The sequence below is a fragment of the Penicillium verhagenii genome (assembly GCF_028828195.1).
Source record: "Penicillium verhagenii strain IBT 33310 chromosome Unknown utg000008l_segment0_segment0, whole genome shotgun sequence".
NCBI lineage: Eukaryota > Fungi > Ascomycota > Eurotiomycetes > Eurotiales > Aspergillaceae > Penicillium > Penicillium verhagenii.
The window spans coordinates 2,383,287-2,396,810 of NW_026643172.1; the positions used below are offsets into that span (position 1 = coordinate 2,383,287).

General features: G+C 49.5%; 4 protein-coding genes across 4 annotated transcripts; 3 read left to right on the forward strand and 1 right to left on the reverse strand.

Moving 5' to 3' along the window:
* Positions 1-359: 359 nt before the first annotated feature.
* On the forward strand, positions 360-2,278 carry N7466_008871 (alpha-keto acid decarboxylase family protein; the record flags this gene model as incomplete). Its single annotated transcript, XM_057168260.1, has 4 exons — positions 360-552; positions 633-1,860; positions 1,937-2,144; positions 2,195-2,278. 4 exons carry the CDS (start codon positions 360-362, stop codon positions 2,276-2,278), a joined length of 1,713 nt encoding a protein of 570 aa, XP_057018891.1.
* Positions 2,279-3,593: 1,315 nt separating this feature from the next.
* Positions 3,594-8,366, forward strand: bck1 (uncharacterized protein; the record flags this gene model as incomplete). Its single annotated transcript, XM_057168261.1, has 2 exons — positions 3,594-8,173; positions 8,243-8,366. 2 exons carry the CDS (start codon positions 3,594-3,596, stop codon positions 8,364-8,366), a joined length of 4,704 nt encoding a protein of 1,567 aa, XP_057018892.1.
* Positions 8,367-8,855: 489 nt separating this feature from the next.
* On the reverse strand, positions 8,856-11,423 carry N7466_008873 (Golgi transport complex subunit COG3; the record flags this gene model as incomplete). Its single annotated transcript, XM_057168262.1, has 4 exons — positions 8,856-9,638; positions 9,718-10,731; positions 10,787-11,126; positions 11,200-11,423. 4 exons carry the CDS (start codon positions 11,421-11,423, stop codon positions 8,856-8,858), a joined length of 2,361 nt encoding a protein of 786 aa, XP_057018893.1.
* Positions 11,424-11,728: 305 nt separating this feature from the next.
* Positions 11,729-13,450, forward strand: N7466_008874 (RCC1 domain-containing protein; the record flags this gene model as incomplete). The annotated part of the gene is made up of 1 exon (XM_057168263.1): positions 11,729-13,450. The coding sequence occupies one exon, from the start codon at positions 11,729-11,731 to the stop codon at positions 13,448-13,450; it is 1,722 nt and encodes a 573-aa protein (XP_057018894.1).
* Between the last annotated feature and the right edge of the window lie 74 nt (positions 13,451-13,524).

Below are 13,524 nucleotides of genomic sequence, written 5' to 3' on the forward strand. Positions count from 1 at the left end.
CATGATTTCACACCTGTAACATAACCAAAGAACACGATTATCTTGTCAATTCGCTAGGGAAAAAAAGAATCCCATTGAGTCGGTGATACCAGAACTGTAAACCGTGATACATACAATATGGTATGACATCAACGGTCCAATCATGACGTAGTAAGCAGCCCCGATCATGTTATCTCTTAGTCCTTTGAGTCTAGAATTGATCCGGTGAGAAACTGCCCGGTATTGCCTGTTTTTTCCTCTATGGTGGGGAGATGCCGACTAATCCGTCCTTTCGACAAGTATAAGTTCTCACGTACTTGTGTTTCTCTCACCTGCATTTCCCCTCATCCCACTCAACCTACGAGTTGAACCATTCAACTATGTCATCCACCGATATTGCTACGCAGGAGCTGAAAAATCCCATTGACACCGCAGAGTACTTGTTCCGGCGTTTACATGAAGTCGGAATTCGTTCTGTCCACGGAGTCCCGGGAGATTACAATCTTTCTGCTTTGGACTACTTGCCCAAATGCAATCTTGACTGGGTAGGAAATTGTAATGAGCTAAACGCCGGTATGATTTGCGCACACCTCTTCCCAAAGGACTATTCTACTATAGCCGCAAATGGAGACTCATCTAATTTCGGGGCATAGGATATGCGGCGGATGGTTACGCACGCGTCAAAGGAATTAGTGCCGTCATCACCACATTCGGTGTGGGAGAGTTATCTGCTCTAAATGCCATTGCAGGCGCATACTCTGAGTTCGTCCCCGTTGTCCATATTGTGGGTCAACCGACTACTCAGTCACAGAAAGATGGAATGCTTCTTCACCATACCCTGGGTAATGGAGATTTTGATGTCTTCGCCAAAATGAGCGCCGGGATTTCCTGTTACGTTGCAAAGCTGAATGACCCCCGCGATGCTGCGACCTTGATTGACAGCGCAATCCGCGAATGTTGGATTCGCAGTCGTCCTGTCTATGTGACACTTCCCACCAATATGGTCTATGCTAAGGTTGACGGAGATCGATTAAAGACCCCAATTGATCTGGCATCGCCTAAGAACGATCCCGAGAAGGAGGATTATGTGGTTGACGTTGTTTTGAAGTATCTTCAAGCCGCCAAGAACCCTATCATTCTCGTTGATGCCTGTGCCATTCGTCATCGCGCATTGGAGGAGGTCCACGACCTAGTCGAAGCTTCTGGGTTGCCTACTTTTGTTACCCCAATGGGCAAGGGCGCGGTGAATGAAACACACCAGAACTTTGGCGGAGTCTATGCCGGAGATGGATCTAATCCCGGAGTGAGAGAGGTGGTGGAGTCCTCGGATCTCATCCTTAGTATCGGAGCGATCAAGTCTGATTTCAATACCGCGGGATTCACCTACCGGATCGGGCAACTGAAAACCATTGACTTCCACAGCAACTATGTGCGAGTGCGCTATTCAGAGTACCCCGAAATCAACATGAAGGGGGTTCTTCGCAAAGTTATTCAGCAAATGGGCAAGCTCAGTACCACTCCCACTCCCCGGATCAACAACGCGCTGCCCAAAGATGAGGAAAAGTCCACTAGCCAGACCATCACGCACGCCTGGGTTTGGCCAACAATTGGTCAGTGGTTGAAGGAGCATGATATCGTTCTGACCGAAACTGGAACCGCCAACTTTGGTATTTGGGATACTCGTTTCCCAGCAAATGTTACTGCCATCAGCCAAGTACTTTGGGGGAGTATCGGATACGCCCTGGGGTCTTGTCAGGGTGCAGCTTTGGCTGCTAAAGAGCTGAAAAACCGTCGTACCATCCTCTTTATCGGGGATGGCAGCCTCCAGTTGACCGTCCAGGAGATTAGCACAATGCTGCGCAACAAGCTGAATCCCATCATGTAAGTTCATACCGGTAGCTCTATGCCAGTGAGATTTTTTTGAGAATCATGGAACTAATCAGAACATTTCTTCTAGCTTCGTTATCTGCAATGAAGGCTACACCATTGAACGATATATTCATGGATGGGACGCCAAATACAACGATATCCAGACTTGGGACCATGTCAATATCCCCAAGGTTTTTGGCGCCGACGATGGCTACAAGGGATACCGGATTAAGACCAGAGATGAGCTCCACAAGTTGTTTGCTGAGCCCAGCTTCAATGATTCCGATAGCCTTCGGGTAGGTTTATTTCTGGAACAATAATTGAATTAGGCTAATGCGATGTGCAGCTGGTTGAACTTTACATGCCCCGCGACGATGCCCCTGCTACACTGAAGTTGACAGCTGAGGCAGCGGCTGCGCGCAACAAATAGGCCACTTGCATGGCTTGTTTTCAATGTTTCTCTTCGCCAACGAATGTTTCAAATAATGCCCAAGTCACTGCAAGCCTGCACGTACTAATGAACGCCAGTGGTTGAAACCCTAATGTTGGCGGAATTTTTCTTTCTTTTTTACCTCTTCTATGCCGCATACGAATTCAATAATTTTCAAGCGATTTATCATTAGCAGTCTCCCCTCCATGCAGAGATGAATCAACTTTGTCTTCTAAATTTTTTTTTTTTTTCTATCCTCAAATCTATTGTGTTTTGCAGGAGCAACGGGCGTAGCTACTTAGCTCCGGCGCTAAGACCGCTCCTAGCCCCCGGCCCAGGGATGCTATGCGCCACCAATTTCACCTGTCAAGTTCTCGATGGGGCATTCTGAGACGTCAAATTAGAAGGTTGACCGGCTCCGGCCCACCATAATGGATTTTCTCCAGATCATTTATCTTCAATGTTGGGGAATAACCAATCGTGAAGAATCATCTATATAGAAGAGAATACTAGTAGTCTTATGAGACTCTTTAAGGTGTTTTGAAACCTTGGTACCCAAACGATAAGATGCTTTCTTCTTCTTTCGTTATATACTTTTGTTAAACAGAAAAGATCAGGGGGAAATGTCCTACATCCCAATAATAAAAATTTCCGATGGAGCAGATAGCTCCCCTGATACTTAACAAAAACAATTTGGTGCTCCACTTTAGAGCGGGCCCACGTGATGATCCCAAGCGCCCGGGAGAAAAGGCATCGAATGTTTGTGAAGATTCACTCCTTTGTTTCCCTGTCACATAACGCTTGTCATCCCTGTGATCTCGTCTCGGTAAGTCCTTTATGTTTGTTTATCTTAGGGATATGTCTTCCGCAAGGAGCGGGGAATCTCGACTCCCGTCGCTTGCACTTGCTTGGTCCACGGAGAGGGGGATCGGCCTCGCCCTCGCCCTCGCCCAATTTCTTTACTCCCAAGTTGGCCATAGGTTGTTGACATTTTCCATCTTTCAGGATTGAGTCCAGCTTGAAGCAGCTGGCTGTTCACCGATCAGAAGCATAGCGGCATTCATTTCCCCGATTCACGTCATTCGAGCCCTGTTTTCAACGCCGCGATAATCAACTTCGGCGACTCCGAAGCTTACGATGCTGTGATAAGGAAATCGTCGCGACTCAAAATATTGCTTCTTTCTGCCACTATACGGGATGTTAATAGCGACATAAACCCAAGGCCGTCATCTATCGTGGTCTTAATTTGAAAGAGTGATTGTACAGTGCGATAATACTGTAATTTGGGCCGTCAAATCTTGCTCGCATACTCACCATGGACGGTCAACGACAACAATACTTCACGGGGCTTCCTCCACCCCCTCCCCGAGTGCCAGCGCAGCTCCAGCCCGTCGGAGTACCTGGCATGCCACCGCCACCCCCAGGTCCACCGCCAGTACCAGCAGGGTATGTTCAATCATGGCAGCAGCAGCCTGCCTACGTCCGACAAGTTATGACTCCTGGGTACCCTATGCCGCCACCGCCACCTCATGGTCAACACGTTCCATATAAACCGGCCAATTTTTCGGCCGTGGACACCTCCTATCCCTCGGCAAATTTCGTCCCTGGAGACACCCCTCTCACCTCGGCAACTTACGTCCCCGGGAATGACACTATCGGCGGGTTCCCACCACTTTATGAACATCTGCATGGAAGATCTACCTACGAACCTTATGGGCAGCGCCCTAATGGAACCCAGGTATATCCTGAAGGGGCCTACAACCCGCAGACTCCAGGAGGACGAACAATGCCGCCACCGTTTGCCATCCACAACAACTTTCACGAGTTGCCAAATGAGCATGTGAATCCATCACCGCAAACTGTCAATCAAGTGGCCGAGCTTACAAAATCGCCAAGTCATCGCCATAACACCAGTGGCGCGTCTCTGGGCGGTCTGTCGCCAAGTGAAGCGGCGGCGCAGTGGCCTCTTGATAAGGTCCTTCTGTGGCTTGCCAGAAACCAATTCTCCAAGGATTGGCAAGACACTTTCAAATCTCTCGAGTTGCAAGGTGCCGAGTTTCTGGAGCTGGGCCTCCAGTTCGGGGGGCGAGGCAACCTGGGGAAAATCCACCAGGTTGTCTATCCCCAGCTAGCCAAAGAGTGCGTCCGAAATGGTACAGGATGGGACTCGGAACGTGAACGTGTGGAGCGCAATGAAGGGCTGCGTATTCGCAAGCTAATTCGGCAGCTTCATGATGGGGCAGCAGATTTTTCAGTATCTACTCCTTTGCGCCAGGAAGCGCCAGTTATCGAGCCTGGATCCTCATATTTCACCCGTGAACCCCGTTCGGCCATTGAGGGAACGAATGACATTACTGCAGAGCAGCTGGCTGCCGCAAACACAACTGGCGCAAAGGGAACCATGGGAACGCGCTCTTTCACCACTCCAAACCCCACTGGACATGGCTCACCCTACGAGTCACCCTTACGAGAAACTGCTCCTGGACGGTCGGACTTTTCACGCGGCGCCCTGGGGGCGGCCCTTGGTGAACACCGCCGACAAAGCCCTTCCTTGTCTAATGACGCGGCAACCTTCTCTGGATCTACTCTCCGGCCAGAGCATAGCCCTAAAAGTGGCAGTCCAGCTACACAGTTTGCGTCACCTTCGTATGGTGGACAGGCATCTTCCTCCACCGGAGACTTACCATTTCGACAGGAACACTCCCGTGGGAACAGCACTGACTCGGTTCCTGGCGTTGGCCGGGGCTCTTCTGCAGTTGGCGTTCGCTACTATGAGAATCGTAAGGGTCCCGAGGCCACTCGCCCATCACCTCTGGATGCTCATGGTCGATCGTGGAGTGGGGAAAATTCCTCTGCTCACGGAAAGGATCACAAAGGATTTTTCGACCGACTCCGGAAGAAGACCAAAGGAACAGATTCAAATTACCCGTCGCCTAAAGAATCGGACCATGAACCACCTAGCCCGGATCCTCGCTATGTACCTTATACAGTGCCCGGTTTCAGCACCAGTGACTTGTCACTTGCTGAGCGTCCATCTTCGGCAACAACCACCAAGGCTAAAAAATGGGTGTTCGCGACCGTGGACAATCTGAACTATCGCTTGATCGATATTACGGATATGTCTTCGCCAGAAACCATGCGTGCAGGCATATGTAACAAATTGGGGATCTCAGATTGGAGTGGTTCCCAGATATGTGTCACTGAACCTGGGCAGACTGATCACGATGATTTCATGAATGATGAATCCTTGTCACGCTTCCGAAAACAAAAATTGGATCATCATGCTTCCCTCAGATTGTTATTTGTCAAAGGGCGAAAATCTCGTCCGTCTCTAATGGATGGTCTTGGAGTTTCTTTATCTGCAGTATCCCCTGACAAGCCGGCTTTGTCTCCGACTGCAACGCACACTCCCATCATTCGGAAGCCAGTGGGTGAAGAACCGAGGATATCACCCCAGACTCATGTCAATCCCAATTCACCCTTCTCAAGCTCCCGGCAAACAACACTAAAAGCTACCCCGAGTGTACCCCAGGTGGACCCCCACAAGGACGACCTATCTGCCCGCCATGAGGCTTACAAACGAGAGATCGAGCGAAAGCAGGAGGAAAATCATATCTCGCGGCATCCTCCCTCCCCGCAACTGCCCCGAGATGGGAATCCCGGACAAACTGGTTTTAGAAGTGCAAAGGTTATCGACTTCGACAAACCTCGCGATTCACCGTTTGAATCAAAGAAGGCCTCACCGTCCGACGATAAAAAATCGGAAACATTGGTACCCTTCCGACGACCACCAGTGGCCCCGAATGAGTCGAACACGCTCACAAAGGTCAATTCCCTCCGAAGGCCCCCTGGAACTCACAGTTTGGGAGCTGCCATTACTGGCGTCGGTCGGATAATCAGTGCAACTGGCAATCCGTCCGTCAACGTCTCTTCCACACCTTCTTCTGCCAATCGTGAAAGCGCTAGCTCGGATTCCGACCGGCCCCCAACCCTTGGGTCCATTGAAACTGCTTCTAGTAGAACAACATTGGGTAAGTCTAAATCTCAAACAAACCATCTTCATATAGGTGAAATTCTTTTTGTGGGCAAGCCAGATCCTAATGGAACACCCATTCTAGATTCTTCTCAAAGTGGTCCCAAATTCTTTGGTGAGCAGGTCAATGAAGATTCACCAGCATCCTTTGCTGCATCTTCCAAGGATCCCTCTGACCCCCCGGAGCGGCCCTCTTTGCAATCTCGGAAGTCATTTGGTCCAGCCTTTGATTTTGAAGAAAACGAAGTCTCCTTCCAGCGGACTCCCCAGCCAGCGGCGCCAGCTGATGACGATGATGACGACGATTCTTCCGATGATGGTCTTTTCATGGTTCCTTTGGCTCATAAGAACGAGGAGAAGCCCAAGCCTGAACCGGAGGCAAAGACTTTGCAAGGGCGGAGCCTCACTGTAGACACGAATCTCAAAGGGCCAAGAGTGAGCTTCGCATCTCCAGTCCCTGCAGATAGTTCCGGCGGAGAGACCTCCGACAACCAGGATACTGGAACTTTCTACCACGACCCCTCGCCGGTTGACGAAAAACCCCCCAACCGAAGAAATTCATTTGCCAATGGAGATGTCTGGGCCAGTAGACCCCCTGTGGAAGGCGTTATCGACAACCTGGACAGCTTCTTCCCAGATGTTGATCTCGATGCCCCCTATCTGCATGAACCGGCTTCGCCAAGCTCCAAGATCAATCATCACGATGATTCAAATCTTCGAAAACCGTTACATCCGCCTCCTATTCCAGCTTCAAATATTGATCCAAGCAGTCTCTATGGGGCTGATACATCAACCATGCGACCTCAGGCAGGATCTAAGGTCGTTGCTAATAAGTTGATCAATCAAAGCGGTGGGGCTGGCGGCGGCGGCGGTCTTGGAAGAACCAAATCTATTCGACAAGTTGCTCGTGATTCTCATCGCACAAAAAGTGTTAGCTCCTCTGGCCCGCAGCAGTCAGGTATGCTCCGTAGAAAGAGTACGAAGATGTTTGGCGCCAAAATTATGCAAATCAGCCCGAAGCCAGGGAGTCGAATCAGCCGGCTCGATCCTATCCCGCAGAGTACCAGAGAAGGCCCGAGTGGCTCTGCTCCGGCTACCTTCCGTATTATCCGTGGTCAATTGATTGGCAAAGGTACCTACGGACGTGTCTACCTGGGCATGAATGCGGACAATGGTGAAGTTTTGGCCGTCAAACAAGTCGAGATCAATCCGCGAATTGCCGGAACCGATCGTGACCGTATCAAGGAAATGGTGAATGCTCTTGACCAAGAGATCGACACTATGCAACATCTTGAACACCCGAATATTGTCCAGTACCTCGGATGCGAACGCGGTGAACTATCAATTTCGATCTACCTCGAGTATATCTCCGGTGGCTCGGTCGGCAGTTGTCTACGGAAACATGGCAAGTTCGAGGAGAGCGTTGTGAAATCACTCACTCGCCAAACTCTAAGTGGTCTGGCCTACTTGCACGATAAGGGTATTCTTCACCGAGATATGAAGTCAGACAACATTCTCTTGGATCTGGATGGTACATGCAAGATTTCCGATTTTGGTATCTCCAAGAAGACGGACAACATTTACGGCAACGATTCGACCAATTCTATGCAAGGCTCTGTCTTCTGGATGGCCCCGGAGGTCATTCAGTCAAAGGGCCAAGGTTACAGCGCCAAGGTTGACATTTGGTCCCTTGGGTGCGTGGTGCTTGAGATGTTCGCAGGCCGTCGTCCCTGGAGCAAAGAAGAAGCAATCGGCGCAATCTTTAAGCTTGGAAGTCTTGGCCAAGCTCCGCCAATCCCAGATGATGTGAGCGCGAATGCGTCTCTCGCGGCTCTCTCGTTCATGTGGGATTGTTTCACAGTGTATGTTTATTACCTCCGTCCTTTTCCCTTCTTGCCATTTTGAACATCAAAATACTGACATTACCACAGTGACTCCGCTGAACGGCCCACCGCTGGTACCTTACTCACTCGGCACCCATTCTGTGTATCGGATCCAACGTACAATTTCCTTGATACCGAATTGTACGCCAAGATTGGATTGCCACCCTCCTAGAGACACTGTCTCATCTACTTCCCCTGCTTCTCTCCCGGGTCATGTTCAAAATTCATTTCATTGTACTTTCATCATTTATACATACCCCTTCGAAGTTTCTTCTTTCGTTCAAGCGAGATTTAGAATTGGAAATGGTTGCGATGGATTATGGTTCTCGGTGTTATGGGCTTCATGTTACTCTTCGTTGTATGTATATGGACTCGGTTGTTCCTTGATAATATCTCTTCCCGTCCACTGTGAGGCTGGGGACTCAGTACATACCACGGATTTATCCATGAAGAAGTAATCACGTATTTTGTAGTAGATACCAGGTATCATTTCATACGCACATTAACTGTGCCAACCAAAATGGCTAAGTAGTAAATCTCAAGTGCTAAAATTGAAATTGCTCTTTACTTAAAAACTGAATTTCATATGGTATCTATGCGCGCAATGCGATGGGAGAAAAAAAGAGAGTCAAGCCGGGTAAAGAAAACAAAGACTAGAAATCTAGGAGGTTGTGCTCGAAAGATCATCCTCGTCCTCATCTACCTCTCCGGTTTGCAAACCAGCAACACCGACTCTGAAAACACCCTCACACCACTCGGCAAAAGTGTCCAGGTCCCAAACGGCATCATCCCGGCCTTTCCCCTTCATGCTCGTATTGAAACCCTTGCCCTTGTCCGACGAAGCATACTTCTCCAAAAAGTCTTCGTAGATCTGGATCGTCCGATCCTGCACTGCGCCAACAAGGGTCTCCTTCATTCGAGTATCATCAATGTATTCGTTCAAACACTTTCTCAAAGCAGGAACTTCTTTCTCAATGGTACGACAAGAAGGATGAATCAGTTCCCCGCGCTGGAGGTTGCGGGTATCGACAAACTTTGCAGGAAGGGAAGCTGTCATCCGTGCAGCGAAGGCGTTGATGAAGTCGTTAATGACAGTGCGAAGGCGGCCGTCAAGTTCGACTTTGGCGTCGAGCATGTTCTCCACAACGCGGGGAACGAGACCATGACCAACGAGGCGCATCAGGTTCCGTGGGTTGAAGAGTCCGCCTCGTTCGCGCAGTTCCCAGAAAGTATTTGTGACTCCGGAGAAGTCGAAGCTGACTTCTGGAGCAACGTATTCAATGTCAAATGCGACGATTTGTTGTTTGAGAATAAGGAGGTGGCCCATAAGGAATAGTTGACCGTCTGATGGGGTGGCTTTATTGGAGATCAGGATGCTTGCGTTCTGGAGGGATAAAGTTGTTTGGTGGACGATGTTGTGCGCTAGATCATCAAAAACGGTTGACTGTGATAGAGTAAGCATGGAGTAACTACTAAAGGAATGGCATGCCTTGACCATCATGTATGACATAAGATAGACTCACATTGACAAGGCGATAAATTCGACTAAGGAGCCAAATTGCCTTTCGTAAGGTGGGATACCACCCCTTCAGCGCTGTCTGGGTTTCAAAGTCCCATTTGCCGTCTTTATCTTGCGCAGCATCGTCACCGTCTGTCGGTTTGGTCATGTCAATCATAGTAGCAGCAGTCGTGTCTTTCTTCCCTGAAATTTGAGTGTCGGTCACGGTCAACGATACTTGACGGCTGTGCATAGGGTAATCGATGTCTTCCGGGCGAGGTTTGTATCGTTCAATTCCATCACGAAGAACCGCTTGGGCCCGGAATACCAGCCGAGCTTGGACATCCTGCAAGGCCGGTTGGATCAACGCAGAGAAATCAAGTTGATTTGTATCATGTTGTTCGGGCTCCTCTTCGGGGTCCAAGAAGTATCTAGTCTGAAGCAGAGTGCAAAGCTGGCACAAGTTGACAATGTCACTCTCATGAATGATTCGAGGACGAAGATGGTCGTAGAGAGGCTCGCAAATGGTTTCAAGGAAGTCGTACAACCCTCCTTGTCCATGGAACCATTCGCCCCATAAATCATATTCATCTAGACAGACGCCGCGAATGTAACCGATACTTGCGCGAGCAAATGATACCAAGTCTTTCGACGAACTGGGTGTTTGTGTGATCTCGATGAGCTTTTTACGAACAAGCGGTATGATGAGACGAGCGCGAGTAGCGGAGTAATTGCTATGCAATTCGTTCATCAGACTCTGGTATTCAGCCTCACTGTTCTGTTCTGGGTTTAAGGGAGGCACAGCTCGCTTTTGGATCTCGACTCCAATCTGCTTTAGCTCCGGTGCTCCAACCCTAAATTTGGCGTAGAGGAGAGCCGACAGGGCTGTTTCGTTTAAGTTTTGATCTGAAACTTTCTTCGAGACATTTTGGTAGATATCCTTGAGCGCAGCCACGAAATTACCACGGATGAGTGTTAGCGCGCGGGTGAGGAGAAGCCTGTATCTAGAGCGATAGACCTCTGCTTCTTTTTGCTCAGGCTAGAATAAACATCAGTAAACATTCTCCTCAAGAATAGTAACTTTTTTGACTAACGTGGGTTTCCATATAGTCCAAGCACACGTCAAGACGTCTGAGCATGCTTGAGAACTCCGTATCGCGAACAGTATTTCCAGCACCGGGGGCATTCAGTCGGCGGGATGCAGGATCTAAGAGATCATAGTAATGGAGATTATTTTGAATACCGTTTGCGAGCTTTGTATCTCTCTCCTGGGCCGACAGTAGCCCTTCGCATTGTTTCTCAAAGTTCGACGTTTGCGACTCAACGGATTTAAAGGACTCGGATAGGCTAGATAGGTCGTCAAGGAGAGTCAAAGTGTTCATCAATATCTCATCGATGTGGTCTTTTGATTGTTGCAATTCGTCGAGACAATTCCTAGTTGCGACAAAAAGATCAAGATTAGTCTGGAGAATGTTCACCCCGCCTGGGCACGTTCATCTGTACTCACTGGTATTGGTCGTAACTCTCTTCGACAAGATCCTCCTTCACGCCATTGAGCCACTGAGAGAAATCCAATTCATTGTTCCAGCTGGGGATGCTCCACTGCAAAAGGTTCGAAGGTTGTTCTTGTGTCGATTCAAGGCGAGGTTGTGTTTCGCTGGCAGTTGGCTTCCGCGGTGGGCCCGATGGTGCAGTCTGACGGCGGGCACGCTGCTGCTTGGTGGAAGGCATGGTGGTGGTCAAAACCCAGAGTAGTAGCGCTAGGTAGTCCACCTACACATCGCTTTTTGAAAGCTAAAAGTGAAACACAGAGCCAATGTTGGGGATCGCGAACAGTCGAGCAGGAGATGGTAAGTGTATTGAACCGGGGAAGTTCTGCCAAGCGAGTCCGCCCGATTTGACGCAAGCTACGTAAATGAAGCTTCCCCGGCGGTTAATTTGTCACTGTAGCTCTCTCTTCACCATTTTGGCTATTTTGTCTACCCCCCGAAAGACGCTTCTGGATATGTATTAATTGTCTGTCGTCAAAATTCAATATGCTGCCATCTCGAGTTCGACAGCCCGCGGCGCAATTTACCCGCCACCTCCGCCCGACCCTCGCGACAGGCCGATCTCTGAATGCGCCATGTCGACGACTTGCTAGTGGCAAATCTAGGAGATCATCCTCGAACTGGCTTACCACCTCTCTTGGTGTCGCGGTCGCAGGTACAGCAGGCTTCCTTGGCTATTCATACCTCACCAGCAATTGGAAAGAAACATGGATCGACAGCCAGCTGCCTAAGAAAGAAGTCATTGATGTCAACGATCTTCGGGCCGAGTTTATTCAGGAGAAAAGAAGTCTGAAGAGCCCTGGTGTCTATACCTGGGGATCCAATGAGTTTAAAGTGGTGGACCCGGGATCGAAAGACGCCGACGTGAAGACCCCCCGACGATTTAAATATTTCAACGGCCAGGTCCTTCGGGATTTCAAAGTTGATGAGAAGTCTGGTGCTGCGATTACGGAGGATGGTGATCTTGTGCAGTGGGGCAAGGGATTCTCTGAGACAGAGTTCAAGCCTAGCAAGACTCTGACAGGCAAAAACTTGATTTCCCTTGCTCTGTCTGAAAGCCGACTCATTGCTCTATCCTCCGATGGAAACATCTATTCGGTTCCCATCTCCAAGTCGGAACAACTGAATGGCCCGAAAGCTCGAGAGAGCTCATGGGTGCCGCTCTGGGGAGCAAGCTCTGCTTTGAGTTACCGCATTCTGAAGCCTTCTTTGAAGCTTGGTGAAAAGGTCACCTCAATTTGTGGTGGTCTAGAGCATGTTGTGATGCTTACAAGCTCCGGTCGTGTCTTTACAGCAGCTTCATCAACTGAAAATTATCCAACTCTCGGTCAACTCGGTGTACCTGGCTTGACTTGGTCCACCAGACCTAGTGGACCAGCAGATTCGTGTCATGAAGTAGCAACTCTGAAGGGCTCTAAGATTACACAGATCGCTTCTGGTGACTATCACGCACTAGCCTTGGCCAAGGACGGCCGTCTCTTTGCGTGGGGAGACAATTCATTTGGGCAGCTGGGAGTGGAATTCGAACCGTGGGAGGCATTCAAGGACACTCCTTTCATTCTTCCAATAGGGAAGTATTACCGAAAGGCATTGTATTCCCCGACCGTCACTAGCGTTGCCGCCGGTGGAGCTACTACTTTCCTCAGTGTTGATTCTAAGCGGATTCTGGGTCCTGAGGAAGACGCTACCAAGGTCCGCGACCTAGGCACTATCACTGCCGACACCTGGTCTTGTGGTAGAGGCATCTGGGGCACATTGGGAGCCGGCAAATGGATTCACATCCAAGACTCACCCACCCAGGTGAAGGACCTGAGCGGCTTGAGCGAGTATGACGAGAAGTTGAAGCAGCTAGCTCCTATTCGTCTTCGCTATATGTCTGTCGGCACAAATCACGCCGCAGCGGTGCTGGACAACAAGACAATTGTCAATGCCAAGAACACCGACTCGCTAGACAAGTCGAAAGACTTCGGCTACGAGGTCTTCTGGTGGGGAGGTAACGAGCATTTCCAACTCGGAACCGGAAAGCGAAGCAACCAGTCTCGGCCAACGTATATCAAGGCACCTTCAGAGTCTGCAAAGAAGCCCGAGCCTGAAGCGAGACTACAGCTTATGCCCAGACACAAAGGCCCTGTTGGCAAGCGTACCAAGAGTATGGAGCAGCGAGTTGAGTGTGGTCGGCATGTCTCTGCCATTTATTCGGCTGTATAAAAAATTGGCAACAAAATGCGATGTATATTATATGTGTCTATTTAACAAATTTGTATACCACAAGATTGACGGTT